Source organism: Bufo bufo, chromosome 1 (assembly GCF_905171765.1).
Source record: "Bufo bufo chromosome 1, aBufBuf1.1, whole genome shotgun sequence".
Classification (NCBI taxonomy): domain Eukaryota; kingdom Metazoa; phylum Chordata; class Amphibia; order Anura; family Bufonidae; genus Bufo; species Bufo bufo.
In genome coordinates, this window is record NC_053389.1 from 649524020 (window position 1) to 649550650 (window position 26631).

The 26631-nt window shown below is 43.3% G+C and overlaps 1 protein-coding gene across 3 annotated transcripts in view; it reads right to left on the reverse strand.

Moving 5' to 3' along the window:
- The window catches only part of UNC13C (unc-13 homolog C), a 793844-nt gene that overhangs the window by 587189 nt on the left and 180024 nt on the right, over positions 1–26631 (reverse strand). The window contains exons 5-6 of one of the 3 annotated variants that reach the window (XM_040413932.1): positions 20616–20683; positions 6162–6167 (exon numbers count right to left, since the gene is read on the reverse strand). In XM_040413932.1, the coding sequence (XP_040269866.1) occupies positions 6162–6167; positions 20616–20683 (74 nt within the window). Of the gene's footprint in view, positions 1–6161; positions 6168–20615; positions 20695–26631 lie in introns of all 3 variants that reach the window. The other 2 variants (XM_040413930.1, XM_040413931.1) reach the window with 2 other exon arrangements.

Below are 26631 nucleotides of genomic sequence, written 5' to 3' on the forward strand. Positions count from 1 at the left end.
CGGGACCTCTCTCCTCTTCCTGGGTGCCTGGGCCTATATATGTGACAGTGGCCTGTTCCAGTGGTGGGTGACGTGAAGCCTGATTCTCTGCTATGACATGAAGACTGATTCTGCGCTGACATGAAGCCAGATTCTCTGCTATGGCATGAAGAGACTGATTCTCTGCTGACATGAAGCCAGATTCTTTGCTATGGCATGAAGAGACTGATTCTCTGCTGACGTGAAGCCAGATTCTTTGCTATGGGACCTCTGTCCAATTGATATTGGGTCATTTTTTTTATTTTTATTTTATTTTAATTAATTTCCCTATCCACATTTGTTTGCAGGGGATTTACCTACATGTTGCTGCCTTTTGCAGCCCTCTAGCTCTTTCCTGGGCTGTTTTACAGCCTTTTTAGTGCCCAAAAGTTCGGGTCCCCATTGACTTCAATGGGGTTCGGGTTCGGGACCAAGTTCGGGTCGGGTTCGGATCCCGAACCCGAACATTTCCGGGAAGTTCGGCCGAACTTCTCGAACCCGAACATCCAGGTGTTCGCTCAACTCTAGTCACCAGTTCTCCCCGATTCCCTCTAATAATGACAATATCCAAGAATGGGATGGCATCTTTTTTAGTCTCTGAAGTGAATCGCAGGCCAACCTCATTGATATTAAGGATGCCCACGAAATTATGCAGATCTTCAACCTCCCCTTTCCATAATAGGAAAATATCATCGTTGAATCTGACTCATGTGACCACATTCTCAGTCACATGGGCCAGAGGGTCACCAAAGACCATGGTCCTCTCCCACCAGCCCAGGAACAAATTTGCATACGATGGGGCACATGGGCTCCCCATCGCTGTGCCCCTGAGCTGGTGATAGAAGACCCCGCCAAACAGAAAATAGTTGCAGGTGATTGTAAATTCCAGGAGTCTCAAAATCAAACAATTGCGTGCACAAAACTGGCACCCCCTGGTCATCAGGAATGTCTCCACTGCCCTCATCCCAAAATGATGTGGGATGGAGGAGTAGAGCGCCTCTACATCAATGGAGGCCAGCCAGGTGTCAATTTCAAGAAAAATTTCTTCTATGCAACCCAGGAGGTCCCCTGTGTCCCTGATGTAGGAGGGTAATGTTTTAACAAAGGGGGCCAAAATGTGGTCGATGTATACCCCCACGTTTTGCCCCAGGCTATTAACCCCGGAATCTATGGGTCTTCCCTTAAGGGGTGTAACCCCCTTATGAATTTTTGGGAGGTCATAGAAGGTCGGTATAGTCGGATATTTTTTGTAAAGGAAATCAAATTCATCCTCCGAAATGAGACCCTCTGATTTACCTTCACAAAGGATGATTTTCAACATTTTCTGGTATTTTACAGTAGGATCAGTCTTGATTTTCTCGTATGTGTCTTTGTCTCCCAGGAGGTCCAGGTAGAGTTTTTTATACTTAGATGTATCTAAGATAACTACATTGCTTCCTTTGTCTGAAGGCTTTATCGTGATCTTATTGTCACGTTCCAAGTTCTCCAGTGCCTTATATTCATCTTTGGTACAGTTAAATTTAGGTTTATCAAAAGTAAGATGTTCCAATTCCTGGGAGACCTGGTTTAAGAAAACATCAATGCAAGAAGGGTCGCCTACTGGTGGTATCCTAGTACTCCTATTTTTGAGTGTAGTAAAAGGCCCTTTCCCTTCCTGCACAGTGCTCTCACTTAAACTGAATAGAAGTTTAACATCTTGTAAAATATCTGCCGAAATCCCCATTTCTCTACTCTTTCACCTATTGGCCAAGGCAAAGTGTTTATGCCATTTCAGTTTCCTACCAAAAATGCTGAGATCCTTGGTCCAATTAAACAGGTTGAAAGATGAAGTGGGTACAAAGGATAAACCTTTGTTAAGTATTGCCATTTCGGCCTGTCCAAGTTTCCTGGATGATAAGTTTAATATCTGCCCGCACTGTTTAGTGACGGGGTCACAGGTGGTGGGATCTCGTTTGATTGCGATTTTTTAGGTGGTAGGGAACTCCCTGTTCTAAAAAATGTTGTCCAGTGTTTTCATATGATCCTTGTGACCCCCTCCCCCTTCTCCGCCCCTGACCTCTTCCACAATGAATTTGGCCGCCTTCCTTATCACTCTCGGAGATGTTAGTCTCACTAGAAGAGATATCAGAATCTTGTTTCCTAGTTTTTTGTACTCCCCGGTCAATAGTGGTATATACCCGGTTTTCTCTAAAATCCTGTAAGTTTCTGTTGAACGCGGGATGGCCACCGACATCAGGCTGCGGAAGGCCTCAGTATCGACAAGCCTAAATGGCAACATTTCCATGGCCATTAATTTGGAAAGCTGCGCATTTAATGCTATGGCCTGTGGGTGGGTGGCTGGGTATTTGCGCTTGCGTTCAAAGGCCTGGGGTAAGGAAATTTGGACGCTGTGCTGGGACACAAAGTGGATGTGGTCACTGATTGTGCTTGCGAAATTCCATGTCCAGGGCAGGAGGTATCCGGGCATGCACCTTCGACAGGGGATTGGCCAGCACGTAACATAGGGAAAGAGGAGGCAGTGGTGTGACCCGCAGACACAGATTGTGGACCCAGGCGTTCATCCCACTTATTACGGTGCTTGGATGCCATGTGGCGGATCATTCTGGTGGTGGTGAGGTTGCTAGTGTTCACGCTCCGGTTCATTTTCATATGGCACAGGTTGCAAACTACTATTCTTTTGTCGTCCGCACTTTCCTCAAAAAAGTGCCATACTGCGGAACATCTAACCCTTGGCAAGGGAGAAATCCGCAAGCGGGTGCTCCGTGGAACAAATGCTGGCCTGTTTGGTGTGGACTGCCTTCTCCCTTTTGGCACCCCACTGCCTCTTCCAGCCTGTTGCGGTGCTGCAGATCCCTCCATATCTGTACTGCTGTCCTTGCTCGGCCGTCCACCTTCCCAGGTTGGGTCAGTGACCTCATCATCCACCACCTCCTCTTCCACTTCCTCACTCTGATCATCCTCCTGATTTGTTGACCTAACCACAACCTCAGTGATTGACAATCCTCATCCTCTTCATCAACCTCTTGAGACAGTAATTGCGGTTGATTTATTGGCAACTGTGTCTCATTATCATCCACCTCATTAAACACTAATTGCCATTCCCCACCATCATGTTCTTGTGACTGTGGATGCTTAAGAGGTTGAGACTCAGGGCACAAGATCTCATGTCCCTCTTCAAGTGTGCTTGGCGAGAGGGCCAAATCAAGTAATGGCGATGAAAAGAGGTCCTCGGAATATCCAAGTGTAGGATCACTTGTTTGGCCAGACTGTACATGGTGGGAGGAAGGAGGATCAGGGTGAGGATTGTGTTGACCAGACTCCTGGCTACTGAGACTGGACTTGGTGGAAGACAGGGTGGTGCTTAACTGACTGGAAGCATTTTCTGATGCAATCCAACCGACGACCTGCTCGCACTGGTCTGACTTTAAGAGTTTTGTCCTGCGCCGCCCAGCAAACTGGGACATGAAGCTAGGTATCGTGGATGATTGTTTTTCCTTGTGCTCTGGCAGCAGGCACAGTTTCTCCGAGCCCAGGTTCATGGCCTCTGCGTGCACCATCAGCATCACGGCCACTTCCCCGTCCCTTACTGCTCGCCTTCTTCATTTTAAATGTGATATATGCTTGAAAGTATGTCACATGTACAGTAGCGTAGGATTTGAAAGTGTATGCGCAAAAAAATGTACAAAGGTATTTGTGATGAGGAAACGTTATACAGGACAGGTACCACAGGTAATTTAACTGTCCGCAGCGAACACCCTCTATGGAAAAAGTACACTTGATGTCACTGATATTTTAGAGATGCGAACAGGAGATGTGGCGCAGATAATTTAACTGTCCGCAGCGGACACCATCTATGAAAAAAGTACACTGGATGTCACTATTTTAGGGATGTGCACACTTTAAACAGGAGATGTGGCGCGGATAATTTAACGCAGCGGCCTATTACACAGTATTTAGCGCAGGATGCGCTAAAAATATATATTGCTGCTGTCACACAATAGTCCTTTAAAGGACTTTTGGGGCTCTGAAAAGTTTTTAGCATAAAAATCTTCCTATTGCACTCCCTACACTGTCTGTCCCTTCCTATCCACAGCTCTCAATGACTACGAATGTGTTCTGGCCTGCCAATCACTGTAATGCCAGTAGCCAACATGGCTACTGGCATTACAGTGAGGGCAGTACCTACCTGCACGTTTATTGGCTGCATAGCCAATAACAGGTGTTCGGCCGAGCATGCTCGATCAACACTAATCATGATACATCTTGCTGCTCACAATAAGTGCATTTTATATTGCTATAATACTGCTGTTTGCTAAGGTCCATTTTGCAGCTGCAACACCCAAAACCCTGTGAAAATACAATGCCACATGGATGCATGGAAATCTCTAGAGATAAATACTAGCCTTGTAATACTGCCCTCATGTAACAGGTATGCATCTGTAATACTGAAATGTACTTGTGACTTTATTGTTTATGTAACATCCTTGTCATCATGAGACAAGTGCAACTCTCAGCAGATTTGTACCTATGAAATTGGCTGACCTGTTACATGTGAGGTTGGCAGCTGAAGGAATGTGTGTTGGTCCCATGTTCACATGTTCTTGCATAGCTGAGATTTTTATTTATTTAAAATATGCAACTGAGGTTCTAGGAGCAACGGGAGTGTTGCCCTTATACCTAGAGGCTCAGCTCTCTCTACAACTGCTGCGCCCTCTGCACTTTGATTGACAGAGCCAGGCATAATAATGTTTAGGCCGCCTGGACCTGTCAATCAAAGTGCAGAGGGTGCAGCAGTTACAGAGAGAGCTATGTTTCTAGGTGTAATAGAGATGCCCCATCGCTTCTAGACGCTCATTTGCATATATTAAAACATCATTTTTCGCAGCAATGCGGGTACATATGAACATGACCAACACAGATCCCTTCAGCTGCCAAATGCACATGTAACAGGTCAGCCAGTGTCATAGGTACAAATCTGCTGATGCCCTTTAAAGTAACCACCAGTGCACTGTACTATTAACACAGCATGCTGTGGTGCTCTTTGCTACAGTATTTGCGAATAATGGCCATTCTAATATAAAGTGAATAAGAGACGGAGAGGCGCAGACACATTTAGGGTCATTTATTAAAGACCAGCAATTTACACTGGTCTTTGACATCCTTATACCACTGGAGAATGTGTTTAATTTATGACGAGGCGAAAGCCTCATCATAAATTAGGTGCATCCTCAGGTAGTCTGTGCACCTAGACTGAAATCTACTCCAGCTTTCAGGTGGAGTACATTTCAGTTGTCATTTACACCAATAAACTTGCGTAAATAATAATATTGAATGTGGTGGGCCAATGTCCCCGTCCATACCACACCCCTGTCCCAACCTACCACTCTCCCTTCGTCAGAAAGTGGCGAGGTTGCGTATATAAGCTTGTGAATTTTTTATGCCATTTTCTGGCATGGGGGGGGTCATAATAAATGACCCCATTATGTTAACCACATAGAGCAGTGCACCATTACTTTAACAATGGCTTCTTCTTTATTCTGTTATTAATGAAAATCAGACATCATATGGTACATGACAATATCTTCCTAACAAATCTAGAACCCACCTTGTACCTCACATGGATCCAGAGATCTCCACATTCATTTCTCTGTAAGATTTGTATTAAGCTGGTAGCTCAAGGGGAGTGTCTTTTCTGCTGTAGATAAGGGGGCGTGTCCATGCTCTCCCTATCACAGCTTAGGAGGCAGTTGAAGGATGAAACTGAGCATGTGCGGCCTTCTCAGTGAGAAGGTCAAAGAAATAAGAAATTAAGTGGCACTATACACATATATTTTATTGAATAACTCAGTAGCTATAAACAATTTTTAATTACATGCAATTAAAAAAGGATTCAGATCCAGGTGCTGGTTTGAAAACTGTAGAATATTTATGTGGGACAACTCCTTTAGCTTACCTTAAGCTATGTTTCATGTCAGAAGCATTATAGTATGCCATTGATTTTCTGGAGTTATACATTTTCAGTCTGTACTCACCAATGCTATGTTACAGAACTGAGACCGCAAGCCTTTAAATACCTCTTTAACTCATCATTAAATCGTATGTCTAAACACAGTCTACATATAAGATGTCAGGTGAGTACTTACCATCGCCTGCATGCCAATGAAATATTTAGAGAAGAAAAAGAAATAGAAAATAATTAGAGAAACATAACAAATAAGGCAACATCTTCTTTCTCAAAATCAATAACACATAAACTTTGCTTGGATAGAAAGAGAACTTATTGTTCAAGAAAAAATATAAAAGTACTTCTCTAAAAATGTTAGGAATCAGACAATCGATAAATGCTGAGCAAATTATGCTTCATGACAATTTTATTATTATAAAAACCATCAATAAAAAGAAAAAAAGAAAAAATGACATTTAAAATAAAATATATATTTATAGTAATAAAATAAATAATACAGCATAAAACATAAACTTTACAGTGAAGACACTACACTATACATTTCTACAGAAAAGAGAACATATGTTTGTGCTCCTGCTATCTCTTCTGTCTGTTTTTCTCCAGAGGATATATATATGTGTATATATATATATATATATATATATATATATATAGATGAGCGAATTTCTCTAAAAATTTTATTCGGCCGGTTCGCCAAATTTTTCCCAAAAATGTGGTTGAATCCAAATGTATTTGCGGCGAATTGCTTTAAAAAAACAGCTATTTCCTGGCTGCAGATAGCCTTTATAGTGGTGTAGAACACTGTGCCTTGCAGTAACACGCATAGGGAGTCTGCTGTGGTAGTGAAACAATACTGTGAATCAGTATGACATGCAGATGACAGGCGTTGCTCTTAGAATCTCTGCACATTTCACTTATTTGGGCAGTTACGGGGCCAAAACTGACCATATTAACTCAAGTGTGGTCTTACAGGTCAATGTTATCATCAAGAAGAAGCGCACACCTTTTACACCATCGGCAGCTGATTCCATATAGATGTCTACAGAACCTGTTCTATTAAACGCTTATACAAGTAGAGCTCCCCCCCCCCCAACAGAGTGGAGAGGGTGTCAGCAGTAAGTTTGTGTTGATGTCACTGATTATTTTGCCCATCCTCTGATCCGTCAGAACAATAACCCCCAAAAAACTGATCCTGTCTGTGGAACATCCTCCTTCACTTGATCAGCATTTGGTCAGTAATCCATCAGTATTGCTAAAGCCAAAAAAAACAGGAGTCCAAAACAAAGATGACACGTGAATGGAATATTTGCATGTCTTCTGTGTTTTGTACCCACTCCTGCTTTTGGCTACCAAATCACAAGGCAATTCTGATGGAACCATAAAGGCATTACAGCTGCTACAAAAACAGGATCCGTTGTGCGTCAAATTTTTCCTTCCTTCTGACAGATCAGAAGAAGGGTCAAATAAATGATGATGTCAGTCAGGCCAAAAGGCAAAATAGTGGCCCAGTCATGAAGTGGGGAGGGTGGGAACAGCACGAGAAGTCTGGAGGTGGCAGCAGCATCAGGAGGAGGCCACAGAGTGGCACAATGACAGTGTTGAGGTGGCAGCAGCAGCACCAGGAGGCCACAGAGTGGCACAATGGCACAAAGTGTGGAGGTGGCTGCAGCAGCAGCATCAGGAGGAGGCCAGAGGGTGGCACAATGACAGTGTGGAGGTGGCAGCAGCATCAGGAGGCCACAGAGTGGCACAATGACAGTTTGGAGGTGTCGGCAGCAGCATCAGAAGGAGGAGGCCACAGGGTGGCACAATGACAGTGTGGAGGTGGCAGCAGCAACATCAGGAGGCTACAGGGCTGCACAATGACAGAGTGTGGAGGTGGCGGCAGCAGCATCAGGAGGATGCCACAGTGTGGCACAATGACAGTGTGGAGGTGGCAGCAGCATCAGAAGGCCACAGAGTAGCACAATAACAGAGTGTGGAGGTGACGGCAGCAGCATCGGAAGGAGGCCACAGAGTGGGACAATGACAGTGTGGAGGTGGAAGCATCAGGAGGCCAAAGAGTGGCACAATGACAGAATGTGGAGGAGGCAGCAGCATCAATAGAAGGCCACAGGGTGGCACAATGACAGTGTCGAGGTGGCAACAGCAGCAGCATAATGAGGAGGCCACAGGGTGGCACAATGACAGAATGTGGAGGTGGTGGCACCAGCATCATGAGGAGGCCACAAGGTGGCACAATTACAGTGTGGAGGTGGCAGCAGCATCAGGAGGCCACAGAGTGGCACAATGACATAGTGTGGAGGAGGCAGCAGCATCAGGAGGCCAAAGAGAGGCACAATGACAGAATGTGGAGGTGGCGGTTGCAGCCTCAGGAGAAGGCCACAGGGAGGCACAATTACAGAGTGTGGAGGTGGCAGCAGCATTATTAGGAGGCCACAGAGTGGCACAATGACAGTGTGGAGGTGGCAGCAGCAGCATGAGGAGAGCACAGAGTGGCACAATGACAGAGTGTGGAGGTGGCAGCAGCATCAGGAGGAGGCCACAGGGTTGCACAATGACAGAGTGTGGAGGTGGCAGCAGCAGCATCATCAGGAGGCCACAGAGTGGCAAGCTGACATATTGTTGAGGTAGCATCAGCATCAGGAGACCACAGACTGGCAAGGTGACATAGTGTGGAGGTTGCAGCAGCATCAGGAGACCACAGAGTGGCAAGGTGACATAGTGTGGAGGTGTTAGCAGCATCTGGAGACCACAGAGTGGCAAGGTGACATAGTGTGGAGGTGGCAGCAACATAAAGAGACCACAGAGTGGCAAGGTGACAGTGTGGAGGTGGGTGGCAATACCAGTACCAGCTGAAGATGGTGGGTGAAAGAAGGAGCGCTTGTCATCAGATGTGTGGAGCATCATGCAGGTGGCAGCATCAGAATAGTAGCTGAGGCAGGTAGCCAGAAGAAACAGGTCTCTTTTGTCAAAGTGTTGGTGTGGCACCATGGATGATCTAGTCTGATGTTTCAGGCATTGGTGGGTGGAAATCTTGGCTGATCCACGGCTGATTGATCTTGACAAAGGTCAGTATATCCACATTTTGGGCGGACAGGCAAGTTCTTCTTGAGGTAACTATGGCCCCTGCCACACTAAACACCGGCTCTGATGCCACACTACTGGCCGGGCAGGACAGCTTTTCCAGGGAAAACTCTGCTAGTTGCAGCCCAAAATCCAGTTTGGCTGTCCAGTAATCCAGCGGATCTTCAATGTGGGGTAGCAGGGTACTGTCCAAGTATGCCATCACCTGCTGGTTCAGATCCTGCTCCATGTCTAGCTGCAGCTGCTGCTGGTGAGTACTTTCTTCTCTAGGCAGGTGAAGAAAGCTGCTCATCAGCGACACTAGACTCATGTTGCTGCTGATGGAAGTAGAACTGCGCCTACCCCCCCACCCTGCCTCAGCAGCCATGGCAGAGGAATGTGAGGGCAGAGGGCCCCCCCCGGTCAGACCTGTGAGAGGATTCACGATGATGCAGATAGGCAGTGGCCAACTGACTACATAGGATGTCTCTATAGTAGTTCAGTTTGTCCTCCCTCTCAGCGGGTTTAAAAAAGATCCCAATTTTGGACCGGTAGCGAGGGTCCAACAAGGTGGAGAGCCAGAAGTCATCCCTCTGCCGAATGGTGACAATTCGGCTGTCACTAAGCAAACAAGTAAGCATGTATCGGGCCATTTGTGCAAGTGACTCGGAGGGACTCCATGCCTCCATCTCCACTGCATACTGCCCGGTGTGTCTGGGTCCTCTGCCTCCTCTTCCTCACTGCCCTGTAGCTCCTCTGGCTGCTCCTGCTCCTCCTCTTCTGTCACCTGTGTAGAAAAACCACCCATTTCGCTACACATTGCTTGTGCTCCAATGTCCTCCTCCTCCTCCTTAAGTTTAGCCCCCACAGGGCTCATGTGGCCTTGAGATCTAGGCGCTACATCGCCAGTCTCCTCACCAGCCAGATTTACCAGCATCTGTTCCAGGACATGAAGCATTGGAATGACATAGTTCATCCCGTAGTTCTGTCGACTGACAAATAATGTGGCCTCCTCAAAGGGCCTGAGTAAATGGCAGGTGTCACACATGAGCTGCCACTGGCTGACATCGAAGTTACACAGGGGAGTACTCCTGTCCGCTTGGATCATAAAGAAATCTTTATGACCTGTCTCTGTTCATATAGTCAGCCCAACATATTCAGGGTGGAATTCCAATGGGTGGAAACGTCGCATATCAGCCTATGTTGGGGGATGCCATTCTGCTGCTGCAGCTCAAGGAGGGTGTGTGTTTCGATGTATGAGTGGCTGAAGTGCATGCAAAGTTTCTTGGCCATTTTTAGAATGTCTTGCAAATGGGTGGAAGACTTCAGCAACCGCTTGACAACCAGATTGAACACGTGTACCATGCAGGGCACATGGCTAAGCCCTCCTTGACTCAACGCCGACACCATGTTTTTCCCGTTGTTGGTCACCATGGTTCAGATTTTAATCTGTCGCAGAGGAAGGATTCAATTTCTTGATGAAGGACACGGAGCAGTTCCTCCCCTGTGTGACTCCGTTCGCCCAGGCAAAAGAGGTGCAAAACAGCGTGACACCGCCGTGCCCTGCACATGTGGTATGCTGGAGGGGCACTGTGAATTGTCCCTGAAGTGGAGGCTGAAGACACGGTGGAGGAGGAGGAGGTAGAGGCGGACATTGTCACAGGACCAACGGCGTGAGAACGTGTAGGCGGAAGCTGTGTCACCTGGCCAAGTTGCTAGTGTGGCTGTGCAGGAACTACATTTACCCAGTGGGCCGTAAAGGACATGTATTGTCCCTGAACGTAGTTACAGCTCCACACGCACTTTGGCAGACACCGACAGGCTTAAGGACAGGCCCACCTTCTGTTCTACATGTGTGTGCAGGGCTGGTACTGTCTTTTCGGCAAAGAAATGACGGCTTGGGACTCTCCACCTCGGTTCGGCACAAGCCATCAGTTCTCTGAAAGGTGCAGAGTCCACCACTTGGAAAAGGAGGGACTGCAGCACCAGAAACTTGGCCAAGAGCACATTCAGCTTTTGCGCCGTGGATGAGTGTACACATACTGTTGTCACTTGTCAGTCGTTTCGTTGATTGATTGCTGACGGAATGACTGACGAGGTGTAGGAGGAGGAGCAGGAGCACCAGGACTGGTAGATGATGGGAAGGACAGACAGCTCCCTTCGGCTGAGGTGGCCCTGACTCCCTGAAATCGGGTGCGTGCCACTGGTTGATTCAGAGGTAGCTGCGGCAGGCTGGACCACCACATTGGAGCCACTGTTCTCCCAGACCACTTAATGGTGACACTGCATATGTTGACGCAGGGCTGTGGTGCCAACATTGGCACCCTCGCCACGCTTGCTGCCTACAGATTCTACAAATGGCCCTGTTCACCTTCTCCGGCGGCTTACCTAAAAACTGCCGCATCGCTGATTTTACCCCCAACAATAAGCACTGACTGACTGCTACCACTGCTGCTTCCGTCAACCCCTGCACCACTACTTTCCGGGCAGGTAGGCTACTGCGAAGCGGTGGTCTACCCCGGGCACGTTTGGCTCCCGACCTCCCACTGCTGCCACCCAGTTGACTCCCGGCCACGCTAGCGACTTGCTGTCTCCGCCGCCTCACGGGCAAGCTGCCACCCTTTTCTCCCGATAATGATGAAGACCCTAATTCACCCGGCTCCCAAGCGCGATCAGCTACATCATCAACATCGATTACTGTCTGCATGTCACTGATGTCCTCCTCAACGGTCTCTGGATCAGAAGCCTGACTGCTTGCAACACCAGCTCCCACGCCACTCTCCTCCTACAGAAGGAGAGTGGCTGACAGCCAATGCTGACAACCAATGCATTACCATACAGGTTGTATTGTAATGCATTGCAGAGGGGATCAGACTCCAGAAGTTGAAGTCCCACAGTGGGACAAAAAAAAAAAGTAAAAAAGAAAAAAGTTTTTCATAATAATTTTTTTTTTCGTTTCAAGTAAAAAAAAATATATAAAATTTCCCAAAATAAAACACACAAAATTGTGAAAAAAAAATAGAAAAAAAAGGAAAAACAGACATATTGGGTATTTACGCATCTGTAACAACCTATATACGTCTCTATAAAAATATCACACGATCCACACCCTCACCTGAACGCCGTAGAAAAAATAAAATAAAAACTGGGCTAAAACAACCATTTTTTTGTCACCTTACATCACAAAAAGTGTAATACCAAGCGATCAAAAAGTCATATGCACCCCAAAAATAGTACCACTAACCGATCAAACAGGTGTATGCCCCCCAGAATAGTACCAATCAAACTGTCACCTCATCCGGCAAAAGATGAGCCCCTACCTATGACAATAGCCCAAAAAAATAAATAAAATATTGCTCTCAGAATATGGAGAAACTAAAACATGATTTTTTTTGTTTCAAAAATGCATTTATTGTTTAAAACTTAAATAAATAAAAAACTAGACATATTAGGTATTGCCACGTCCATAACAACCTGCTGTATAAAAATATTACATGACCTAACTCCTCAGGCGAACACTGTTAAAAAAAAAAAAAAAAAAAAACACATTTTGTCATCTTATATCACAAAAAGTGTAATATCAAGCGATCAAAAAGTAATCTGCCCCCTAAAATAGTACCAATCAAACTGTCATCTCATACCGAAAAAATGAGTCCCTACATAGGACAGTAGCCCAAAAAAAAAAAATATATGGCTTTTAGAATATGGAGACACTAAAACATGATTATTTTGTTTCAAAAATGTTTTTATTGTGTTAAAAGGGAAAAAAATTAAAAAAGTAGACATATTAGGTATCGCCGTGTCCGTAACAACCAGTTCTATTAAAATATCATATGACCTAACCCCTCAAGTGAACACCGTAAAAAAATAAAAAATAAAAACGGTTTAAAAAAAAGCAATTTTTTGTCACCTTACATAACAAAAAGTGTAATACCAAGCGATCAAAAAGTCATATGCACCCCAAAAATAGTGCCAATCAAACCGTAATCTTATCCCGCAAAAAATGAGTCCCTGACTAAGACAATAGCCCAAAAAATAAAAAGCTATGGCACTCAGAATACTAAAACATGATTTTTTTCAAAAATGCTTTATTATGTAAAACTGAAACAAACAATCAGTTGTCATATTTGGTATTGTCGCGTCTATAACAACCTGCTCTATAAAAATAGCACATAATATAACCTGTCAGATAAACATTGTAAAAAACAAAAAATTAAAACGCTGCCAAAACAGCTATTTTTTGTTACCTTACCTCACAAAAAGTGTAATATAGAGCTACCAAAAATCATATGTACCCTAAAATAGTACCAACAAAACTGCCAACTTATCCTGCAGTTTCCAAAATGCGGGCACTTTTTTATAGTTTATACTCTAGGGGTGCATCAGGGGGTCTTCAAATGTGACATGGCAAATTTAAATAATCCCTCAAAGAACCATATGGCGTTCATTTCCTTCTGCGCCCTGCCGTGTGCCTGTACAGCAGTTTACAACCACATATGGGGTGTTTTTGTAAACGACAGAATCAGGGTAATAAATATTGAGTTTTGTTTGGCTGTTAACCCTTGCTTTGTTAGATGAAAAAAAAATTTTTAATGGAAAATCTGCCAAAAAAGTGAAATTCAGTAATTTCATCTCCATTTTCCTTTAATTCTTGTGGAATATCTAAAGGGTTAACAAAGTTTGTAAAATCAATTTTGAATAACTTGAGGGGTGTACTTTCTAAAATGTGGCCATTTATGGGAGGTTTCTATTATGTAAGCCCCACAAAGTGACTTCAGACCTGAACTGGTCCTTAAAAATTGGGTTTTGGAAAAAAATTTAAAATTTTAAGATTCGCTTCTAAACTTCTAAGCCTTCTAACATCCCAAAAAAAGAAAACATAATTTACAAAATGATCCAAACATGAAGTAGATATATGGGAAATGTAAAGTAATAACTATTATAGGAGGTATCACTGTCTGTTTTAAAAGCAGAGAAATAGAAATTTAGATTTTTTTTTGTAAATTTGGTATTTTTTTATAGATAATAATGAAATATTTTTACTCAAATTTACCACTGTCATGGAGTGCAATATGTCACGAGAAAACAATCTCAGAATGGCTTGGATAAGTAAAAGCATTTTAAAGTTATCAAGTGACATGTCATATATGCAAAAAATGGCCTGGTTCTTAAAGGGACACTGACAGGCCCAATTAGCATATTTAGGCATATATATGTCAGTACAGGTCTTATAAAGTCTATTAAAATCATCTAAGTATCCCCCCTGTCCACCTTATAAATACCGAAATATTAAGTTTTATAACCTGCTTGTCCGGTCACAAATCTGCCCAAGGGGCGGCGTTTCATCTGAAAATGCGCCCAGCCAGCCGCTCCCAACTGCCGTCTGAAGCCCCGCCCAGCTCATCAATATTCACTTCGCTGGGCGGCGGCTACAACTCTCCCGACTCAAGTGCCCGGCGCATGCGCATAAAGCAGGGGCTGCAGCGCTCTGTACGCAGGCGCGATGTGACCCCGGCCGGGCGCATGCGCTGAAGATTGGACGGAGGACGTGCCCAGAGGATCGAATGGGCTGTGCGCAGAATCTTGAGTCGGGAGAGTTGTAGCCGCCGCCCAGCGAAGTGAATATTGATGAGCTGGGCGGGGCTTCAGACGGCAGTTGGGAGCGGCTGGCTGGGCGCATTTTCAGATGAAACGCCGCCCCTTGGGCAGATTTGTGACCGGACAAGCAGGTTATAAAACTTAATATTTCGGTATTTATAAGGTGGACAGGGGGGATACTTAGATGATTTTAATAGACTTTATAAGACCTGTACTGACATACAGTGGGATGCGAAAGTTTGGGCAACCTTGTTAATCGTCATGATTTTCCTGTATAAATCGTTGGTTGTTACGATAAAAAATGTCAGTTAAATATATCATATAGCAGACACACACAGTGATATTTGAGAAGTGAAATGAAGTTTATTGGATTTACAGAAAGTGTGCTATAATTGTTTAAACAAAATTAGGCAGGTGCATAAATTTGGGCACCACAAAAAAGAAATGAAATCAATATTTAGTAGATCCTCCTTTTCCAGAAATTGCAGCCTCTAAACGCTTCCTGTAGGTTCCAATGAGAGTCTGGATTCTGGTTGAAGGTATTTTGACCCATTCCTCTTTACAAAACATCTTTAGTTCATTCAGGTTTGATGGCTTTCGAGCATGGACAGCTCTCTTTAAGTCACACCACAGATTTTCAATTATATTCAGGTCTGGGGACTGAGATGGCCATTCCAGAACATGGTACTTGTTCCTCTGCATAAATGCCTTAGTGGATTTTGAGCAATGTTTAGGGTCGTTGTCTTGTTGGAAGATCCAGCCCGGCGCAGCTTCAGCTTTGTCACTGATTCCTGGACATTGGTCTCCAGAATCTGCTGATACTGAGTGGAATCCATGCGTCCCTCAACTTTGACAAGATTCCCAGTCCCTGCACTGGCCACACAGCCCCACAGCATGATGGAACCACCACCATATTTTACTGTAGGTAGCAGGTGTTTTTCTTGGAATGCTGTGTTCTTTTTCCTCCATGCATAACGCCCCTTGTTATGGCCAAATAACTCAATTTTAGTTTCATCAGTCCACAGCACCTTATTCCAAAATGAAGCTGGCTTGTCCAAATGTGCTTTAGCCCACCTCAAGCGGCACTTTTTGTGCTGTGGGCGGAGAAAAGGCTTCCTCTGCATCACTCTCACATACAGCATCTCCTTGTGTAAAGTGCGCCGAATGGTTGAACGATGCACAGTGACTCCATCTGCAGCAAGATGATGTTGTAGGTCTTTGGTGCTGGTCTGTGGGTTGACTCTGACTGTTCTCACCATTCGTCGCTTCTGTCTATCCGAGATTTTTCTTGGTCTGCCACTTTGAGCCTTAACTTGAACTGAGCCTGTGGTCTTCCATTTCCTCAATATGTTCCTAACTGTGGAAACAGACAGCTGAAATCTCTGAGACAGCTTTCTGTATCCTTCCCCTAAACCATGATGGTGAACAATCTTTGTCTTCAGGTCATTTCAGAGTTGTTTTGAGACCCCCATGTTGCTACTGTCCAGAGAAAATTAAAAGAGGAGGGAAACTTACAATTGACCCCCTTAAATACTCTTTCTCATAATTGGATTCACCTGTGTATGTAGGTCAGGGGTCACTGAGCTTACCAAGCCAATTTGAGTTCCAATAATTAGTTCTAAAGGTTTTGGAATCAATAAAATGACAACAGTGCCCAAATTTATGCACCTGCCTAATTTTGTTTAAACAATTATAGCACACATTCTGTAAATCCAATAAACTTCATTTCACTTCTCAAATATCACTGTGTGTTTCTCCTATATGATATATTTAACTGACATTTTTTATCGTAACAACCAATGATTTATACAGGAAAATCATGACGATTAACAAGGTTGCCCAAACTTTCGCATCCCACTGTATATATGCCTAAATATGCTAATTGGGCCTGTCAGTGTCCCTTTAAGGTGAAAAATGGCAGGGTCCTGAAGGGGTTAATGTAACATTACAATAGCTGTGCTGATGCAGCCTAAAGACTATCACAATATAAAAGCCTAATGCATTACAGTACATAAAAGGAATCTATGCATACACATGGAGGGATGGATTTTCCCTTATAGTGAATACATCATCTTGTTGCTTTGACACAAAATGATTAAAAAAAACAATGTCTTGTTATGAGTGATAGCATTTCCAGGAATCTTAATAAGGTCAACAGAAACTTCTGCTTTATTTATAGACTGAAATACAACATTTATGGGTATAGTACAGGGTGAGTCAAAAGTCGCAGGACACCCTTTTATATTAGAAACGAAAGGGACAATAAATACCTGAATACCCCTGCAAGTAATGGGTGAGAGGAGCCTATTTTTTACACTGTCCAGAACATTGCCACCATCTTGAAAACTGCCATATTGGATCAAGGGCTAATTTTTCCAATGGGAAGGGGGTCATGTAGCATGTTAAAGAAGACCAGAATTTTCTGAGAAATCGGTTGCCACATTCACATTCGCAACATCTCTTGTGGTTCAAAAGTTATCAACACAGAAAGTACCATGTGATGCACAACTATTTGATGGGTTCAATGTGTTGTCCCTGGTTCTGAACACAGAACTCTGAAGGTTTTAATTTCTGTGTTGATAACTATTGAACCTGCGACTTTTGACTCACCCTGTATATAATATCATGGGTCTCACAAAGGCCGCTGCAGGCGGCGCGATAACGTCATCGTGCCGCCTGAGCCGTACAGCGCGGGACACAGGTCGGAAGAGGCCTGCGTCGCTGTGTGATGGATGTAAGTCTTTTTTTAAAAATTTTATACCGGACTTTTACTGCCACATGGGGGGAGCGGGAGGCACTTAATATTGGCACATGGGGGAGGCGGGGGTTGGCACTTGATCATGGCACATGGGGGGGTTTGGCACTTGATACTGGACATGGAGGGGTTTGGCCCTTGATATTGGCACATGGAGGGGTTTGGCACTTGATACTGGCACATGGGGGGTTGGCACTTTATACTGGCACATGGGGGGGTTGGCACTTGATACTGGCACAGAGGGGTTTGGCACTTGACACTGGCACATGGAGGGGTTTGGCACTTGATACTGGCACATAGGGGGTTGGCACTTGATACTGGCACATTGGGGGTTGGCACTTGATACTGGCACATGGGGGGTTGGTACTTGATACTGGCACATGGGGGGCATGGAGAGGAACTTGTCACTGGCATATGGGGGGGTTTGGCGCTTGTTACTGGCACATGGGGGGTTTGCCACTTGTTACTGGCACATGGGGGGCATGGAGAGGCACTTGTTACTGGCACATGGGGGGCATGGAGAGGCACTTGTTACTGGCACATGGGGGGTTGGCACTTGATACTGGCACATGGGGGGTTTGGCACTTGATACTGGCACATGGGAGGTGGAAGAGAGGCACTTGATACTGGCACATTATTATGGGGCACTATGGGGGCTTCTACTGAGGCCACAAAGAAGGGGGATTTTATATGGGGGGCTCTGTGTGGTACTAGTATTATCAGGGGTATTATCTGTTTCTGCAGTATAGTATTGGGGAGCACAGCGGCACAGTATTGGGGGTAGCAGGATGATTTTTCCAGAAGATGGGAGGATGATGGAAAAGTAGTAAACTAAGACTTCTTTTTGTCAAACTGCAGAGACGGAAAATGGCGACAAAATGGTGGTCTGATCTGAAGGTCTGAAAGGAGAAGACGAGGACAGAGAACATCTACATCAAAGGAGACGTCACTGGATGTAAGAGGTATGGGGCGCTGTATTTATGTAGTGATAGGGGGGACGTTAAAGTCAGCAAGTGTCGTGTGTGTGTGGGGGGGCCTTATTGTTTTTTGCCCCAGGGCCCCATTTCACCTAGAACCGGCCCTGCCGCTAGAACAGGGGTAGGCAACCTCCGGCACTCTAGCTGTTGTGAAACTTCAACTCCCAGCATGCATACTTGTTCTGCTCTTTTAAGAACTCACATAGAAATGAATGGAGCACGCTGAGAACTGTAGTTTCACAACAGCTGCAGTGCCGAAGGTTGCTGATCCCTGCGCTAAAATATGAGAAATGCAATTAGTTGCTATGGGCAACTTTCACTGTTTGTCTGTTTTCATAACAGCTGTTACTTCTCAGCAGATATATATTTACTAAATGATATTTCATCTCATTGTATTATGTACAAAATGTGAATCCATTTATTAGACATCAAATTCTCTGGAATGCCACATAAATAGTTATCCTCTGTAAGTCCTCATACAACACCATAGATTCTGTGAAATTCCTCAAAGATACTCATGCATCAACCTCATAGATTTTCTTGAATTCCTCATAGTTAGGCCTCATGCACACGACCGTTGTGTGCATCCGCGTCCGTGGTTCCGTTTTCCGTTTTTTTTTTGCCGACCCATTGACTTTCAATGGGTCCGTGGAAAAATCGGAAAATGCACCGTTTGGCAGCCGCATCCGTGATCCGTGTTTCCTGACCGTGAAAAAAATATGACCTGTCCTATTTTTTTCACCGTGAACGGTTCGCGGACCCATTGAAGTCAATGGGTCCGTGAAAAATCACGGATGCACACAAGATTGTCATCCGCGTCCGTGATCCGTGTCCGTGATCCGTGTCCGTTTTTCCTATCATTTCAATCGCAAACTTGACTTAGATATTTTTTTCATTTTTCATGTCCGCGGATCCTCCAAAAATCAAGGAAGACCCACGGAAGAAAAAACGGTCACAGATCACAGAACAACGGAAATCCGTTTTGCGGACCACAAAAAAAAACGGTCGTGTGCATGAGGCCTTAGGCATAGATCGTGTGGAATTTTAAAAAAAATAGAGATTCTCTAAAAAATTTCAAATATAGTCCCAAGTGCTTTAAAATTCTTCATATATTCTCTGGAATTCTTCATAACTGAAATTACTCTGGAATTCCTTATAGTTCAAAGTATCTGTAACGCCTTAAAATTCTCATTCTTTGGATTTCCTGACACACTACATTTATAGTCTATAAAATCCTCTATAAATAGTCATAGGTTCTCTGAAATTTCTCATATGCCAAATTCTGATACTGTATGCACATAATTTGGCAATGTCTTTCATAAGGACTATGAGGGAGATTTATCAAACTGGTGTAAAATAGAACTGGTTTAGTTCCCCACAGCAACCAATCAGATTCCACCTTTCATTTTTCACAGCTCCTTTGGAAAATGAAAAGTGGAATCTGATTGGTTGCTATGGGCAACTAAGCCAGATGTACTTTACACCAGTTTGATAAATGTCCCCTTATTTGTGTATGTAGATAACTGGGCAATTTTAGTCTGTGCTAAACTTTAGGCCTCATGCACATGACCGTTGTGTGCATCCGCGGCCGTTGTTCCGTTTTTGACTTTCAATGGGTCCGTGGAAAAATAGGAAAATGCACCGTTTGGCTTCCGTGTCCGTGATCCGTTTTTTTCCAGTCCGTGAAAAAAAATATGACCTGTCCTATTTTTTTCACGGACAACGGTTCACGGACCTATTCAAGTCAATGGGTCCGTGAAAAATCACGGATGCACAGAAGATAGTCATCCGCGTCCGTGATCCGTGTCCGTGATCCGTGTCCGTTTTTCCTATCATTTTCAATGCAAACTTGACTTAGTTTTTTTTTTCACTTTTCATGTTCGTGGATCCTCCAAAAATCAAGGAAGACCCACGGAAGAAAAAACGGTCACGGATCACGGAACAACCGCAAAAAAAAACTGTCGTGTGCATGAGGCCTTAAGCTGGTCATATACATCAGATAAGTGTCCGCTGATCCTGACAATTTCTGAGGGACTGGCCAACCACCTAATGTGTATAGGGGCCTCACAATTCTCTTCCGACAGGCAGATGTTGGGGTGATAAGGATTGGACTGAGCATGCATGCACATGGAGGTGTCGGGAGTGAGAGATGTTGGTTTACAGCTGTGTAATGTGTTTTTTACCCAGATATTCACTTTATCAATTATTTCATCTTCTTTACAGCAATGTGACTTACCACATCTCGGACGAAAGGTATTGTTTTCTTTCTTCTAAGATCTGGCATGCTGTCAATTCCGTAAAGCCCTGTGCCAGGTCTACAAGAAAAGGGAACAGCTTGACTGTAAAATATAACATTATTTCTAATTGCAATGTTTACACTGTAATCATGAAATGTGACAACCTTGAAAATACCAACAACTGCATCATTAATTATATGAGCATAATCCTCAAATATTTGGCGCATTTTTCTACTGTGTAAGATTTTATGTGACTAGACACTTAGTAGATTGGCTATACTGAGCTAGTATCTCATGGTTTTATTGAAGTGTGCGTCCACTCTTATCACTGACACATTTGAGAATGTCGCATCTTTGGGGGTCAGTGAGCTAGGACCCAAGCTTTCACTTAAAAAAAGGTCCGGTGGCTATCTAGTTCAGATTTCACATTGAATATCTTCACATCCATTTGCCTTGCTCTAGGTCATCCATCATAAGGCAAAACAGCTGCAATCCTGGACACCTACATATTTCTTTCTTTTCAAGGTTCCTATGTTTCTATCTTTATATTGATATACAGTCAGGTCCATAAATATTGGGACATCAACACAATTCTTGCATTTCTGGCTCTATACACCACCACAATGGATTTGAAATGAAACACACAACAAGATGTGCTTTAACTGCATACTGTCAGCTTTAATTTGAGGGTTTTTACATCCAAATCAGGTGAATGGTTTAAAAATTACAACAGTTTGCATATGTGCCTCCCACTTGTTAAGGAACCAAAAGTAATGGGACAGAATAATAATCATAAATTAAACTTTCACTTTTTAATACTTGGTTGCAAATCCTTTGCAGTCAATTACAGCCTGAAGTCTGGAACTCAGACATCCCAGACGCTGCATTTCATCCCTGGTGATGCTCTCCCGGGCGTCTACTGCAACTGTCTTCAGTTCCTGCTTGTTCTTGGGGCATTTTCCTTTCAGTGTTGTCTTCAGCAAGTGAAATGCATGCTCAATCAGATTCAGGTCAGGTAATTGACTTGGCCATTGCATAACATTCCACTTCTTGCCCTTAAAAAACTCTTTGGTTGCTTTTGCAGTATGCTTTGGGTCATTGTCCATCTGCACTGTGAAGCGCCGTCCAATGAGTTCTGATGCATTTGGCTGAATATGAGCAGATAATATTGCCCGAAACACTTCAGAATTCATCCTGCTGCTTTTGTCAGCAGTCACATCATCAATAAATACAAGAGAACCAGTTCCATTGGCAGCCATACATGCCCACACCATGACACTACCACCACCATGCTTCATTGATGAGGTTGTATGCTTAGGATCATGAGCAGTTCCTTTACTTCGCCATACTCTTCTCTTCCCATCACTCTGGTACAAGTTGATCTTGGTCTTATCTGTCCATAGGATGTTGTTCATTTGGCAAACTCTAATCTGGCCTTCCTGTTTTTGAGGCTCCCCAATGGTTTACATCTTGTGGTGAACCCTCTGTATTCACACTGGTGAAGTCTTCTCTTGATTGTTGACTTTGACACACATACACCTACCTCCTGGAGAGTGTTCTTGATCTGGCCAACTGTTGTGAAGGGTGTTTTCTTTACCAGGGAAAGATTTCTTCGGTCATCCACCACAGTTGTTTTCCGGGGTCTTCTGGGTCTTTTGGTGTTGCTGAGCTCACCGGTGCGTTCCTTCTTTTTAAGAATGTTCCAAACGGGTTGTTTTGGCCATGCCTATTTTTTTTTTCTATCTCTCTGATGGGTTTGTTTTGTTTTTTTCAGCCTAATGATGGCTTGCTACACTGATAGTGACAGCTCTTTGGGTCTCATCTTGAGAGTTGACAGCAACAGATTCCAAATGCAAATAGCACACTTAAAATGAATTCTGGACCTTTTATCTGCTCATTGTAATTGGGATAATGAGGGAATAACACACACCTGGCCATGGAACAGCTGAAAAGCCAATTGTCCCATTACTTTTGGTTCCTTAACAAGTGGGAGGCACATATGCAAACTGTTGTAATTCCTACACCGTTCACCTGATTTGGATGTAAATGCCATCAAATTAAAGCTGACATTCTGCAGTTAAAGCACATCTTGTTTGTTTCATTTTAAATACATTGTGGAGGTGTATAGAGCCAAAAATGTTACAATTGTGATGATGTCCCAATATTTATGGACCTGACTGTATATAAAAACAAGTCAATGCAAGTTTTAGTGTTTACACTGTTGGATAAGTAAAGATCCATTTACATAGGACATCAGAGCAGGCAATTATTACCGCTTGTTCCTGATAATTGCCTGCTCATCAACAAGTATTATCCCATTCATTGGGTGATCAGCAGCATCTTTACACATGGCAGTTATCAGGAACTAGCATTCCTAGGAATTATTCTTCCTGATAATTGTCCGGATAGTTGGCCTGTGTAAAGTGGCCTTAACATAAGAATGTCGTAGAATTTGCAAGTGGCACTAAATGCAAATTAAGAACTAGTAAGCTTGAGAGGGTTCATATAAAGTAATTCAAATATAACTATTAGCGATTGTTAGCTGCTGAGCTGTTTAAGATTCAGAAAATTCAACTTCAGACAAACTAGGTAAGGGGTATGGGGATAATAACACCAGTTGGATATAATTTAAATTAAGGAGAAGAGGTTAGTGTAAAGTGTAATGGGGAGGTGCAAATATTTTACAGGTTTCACAGGTGTGTGCAAAGTTGTTTAATGTGCAAATGTTAATGGCCACCATATGGCCAAGTATAGCTGATTTATGTTATGTAACCATTAGCTCACTGTGTGTCATTGGGTTGTCCTCCAAAGGGGACATATTAACAATTTAGTTACTTCAAGTAGGTACAACCGCAACTTGTTAAGGTCTTTACTGTGTCTGTCCAGTGGTAAATTGAGGAAAACTGTTTGAGTGGGGATCGTTCAGTTTTATCACAATGTAAGATTAATGATACTGTTCCAAAAAGGTTTAAGAATGAGGCAGTACCACTATATATATATATATATATATATATATATATATATATACAGTACAGACCAAAAGTTTGGACACACCTTCTCATTCAAAGAGTTTTCTTTATTTTCATGACTATGAAAATTGTAGATTCACACTGAAGGCATCAAAACTATGAATTAACACATGTGGAATTATATACATAACAAACAAGTGTGAAACAACTGAAAATATGTCATATTCTAGGTTCTTCAAAGTAGCCACCTTTTGCTTTGATTACTGCTTTGCACACTCTTGGCATTCTCTTGATGAGCTTCAAGAGGTAGTTCCCTGAAATGGTTTTCACTTCACAGGTGTGCCCTGTCAGGTTTAATAAGTGGGATTTCTTGCCTTATAAATGGGGCTGGGACCATCAGTTGCGTTGAGGAGAAGTCAGGTGGATACACAGCTGATAGTCCTACTGAATAGACTGTTAGAATTTGTATTTTGGCAAGAAAAAAGCAGCTAAGTAAAGAAAAACGAGTGGCCATCATTACTTTAAGAAATGAAGGTCAGTCAGTCAGCCGAAAAATTGGGAAAACTTTGAAAGTAAGGGCTATTTGACCATGAAGGAGAGTGATGGGGTGTTGCGCCAGATGACCTGGCCTCCACAGTCACCGGACCTGAACCCAATCGAGATGGTTTGGGGTGAGCTGGACCGCAGAGTGAAGGCAAAAGGGCCAACAAGTGCTAAGCATCTCTGGGAACTCCTTCAAGACTGTTGGAAGACCATTTCAGGGGACTACCTCTTGAAGCTCATCAAGAGAATGCCAAGAGTGTGCAAAGCAGTAATCAAAGCAAAAGGTGGCTACTTTGAAGAACCTAGAATATGACATATTTTCAGTTGTTTCACACTTGTTTGTAATGTATATAATTCCACATGTGTTAATTCATAGTTTTGATGCCTTCATAGTCATGAAAATAAAGAAAACTCTTTAAATGAGAAGGTGTGTCCAAACTTTTGGTCTGTACTGTATATACTTGACATCCAGTACGGATGGGTAGCACTTGTCAAGTATATATTTCATCAGGGATGGGACAAGGCATAGGTTGAGTTGGCGATGCCTAGAACACCATTGAGGAATGAGAAATCAATGTACTCTTCAAACATAATCAGGTGGCAGTATATACAGTATATCCTACATTTCCAGGAGGAGTAACAGAGAAACAACACAGTGCAGAGTCCTGAAAAAGTGTTTCAGTGTTTCAAGAAGACAAATATTTAGTAAAACATACATGTCATGAAAGCTGACAGGTCATCTGTAACATACAACTCAGTAACTGACACGAACTACAAAAATAACATTCATGCAATCTAATTCACAGAGGGAAGCTGTTTTTAAAGGTGACAGTGGGCTCTCCATCTACTGTGCCCCCCTGCGGCTCCATAAGTTGCACAAATGGTATAGCATATCTGTCCCGGCAATAGTCCTCAGACATTGTAAATACATAAGCAAATAATATTGCAAACTAAGTGAGGCTATGGAGGCACACGTGGAAGCGTTGGATTATAGAGGGGGAAAAAAAATCACAGGAAAATTTATTTCACTCCCAATATAGTAAGACTAATATTACAAGTCACTTCCATCACAGCTGTTAAGCTTGAAGTCAAATTGTAATAAAAAAACTGTAAATAATTCAACAAAACCTATTAGGCTGACAGCTCAAAGTCTGTGAAACAAAAGCCCAAACTTCCTTCATCTCCAATTTAGTTATTAATATGGCTTCTGACAATAAGATAACATTTAATAATTCACTCACAAAGGCAATAATGGAACTTGTAGGGTGGTATGGATGTTATTCTGATGCTATGTACCTTGCTGATACATTTTGTTTGTTAGTGTTTATGCATTCATTTTTGCTGCTTTTGGTAAAATAGCTCGGAGACAAGAATCTTGATAATGAAGAAGGTGCATTATGGAAAAATCTGCCATGGGCAATACATTTCAGCAGTACTGGGCATCCATATTTAAAAGCACTTACTGAGTTTTACTTATAGGGTCACACTGATAAGGCACATATAAACTTCCTGGCTGACAGGACTGTATTGATTAGTGAGGGACATTTCACTTTTCTTTTCTTTACTTTCTTGCTCTGGCCTTCTGGGCAACCCCTTACCAGGTGAAACACATTTCTGAGGGCTCCACATATACATGACCCAGTTCTCTGTTTTGTAATGAATATTAGGAAAGAAAATGTCAAGTTGTTCCATTTAACAGTAAATAACAGATAGAGGAAGGGGACTTCAGGCGATAACTAAAAATCACTAAAAACCTGAGAGAGTCTGTGTTACAGCCCAAATATTAATCCACCCCTCTACTGGTTGCTGATAGACACAATTGTCTCTAGATACATCCTTAAAGGGGTTAAAAATAACAGACGTATTATTTACTTCATCAATCCTCTGCCTCTGTCGTTCCAAAACTTACCAGAACCCTGCTGGTCTCCACCTCCTGGTCTTGGCTCAACATACTGGAAATGGCAGGAGATGCCCACTTAGATATTGATAAAGGCCACCAACTTGGCTCAATGGGCCTGAACCAGGAAGTGGAGACTGGCAGGAAACCTTTGGTAGGCCTTAAGAGGGCAGTGTTTGAGAATCAGAGCCCTGTCAGCCAGGTCTTCTGTCCATTTCACTGTAACAAGTCTGATAACTGAAGGAAAGTCATTGAATGAGGGCACTCTCCTGCTTAGTCTGTGGCCAAACTTTGCCTTTTCACAGGAAATGAAGTAGTGGCAAATAACACCCACAGTTGATTCTCATCCTAGAAGCTTTTTACAGTCATTATTAATCATAATCTAACTCTTCTTCATTCACTCTCCCCCTTCATAATCATTCTTCTGCTCCATCGTCAAATATCCACACCCTATGCACTCAGAAACATTACAGATATCGGCTGGTGACCGGCTCATGCAGCTTTATATCTACTCCCATATTGTGTTAAGAGGGCCGGACCATTATACAAATCAAGGACTTGTTACCTTCTGTGTCACCTCTATCTCCTCATAGATTGTAAGCTCTT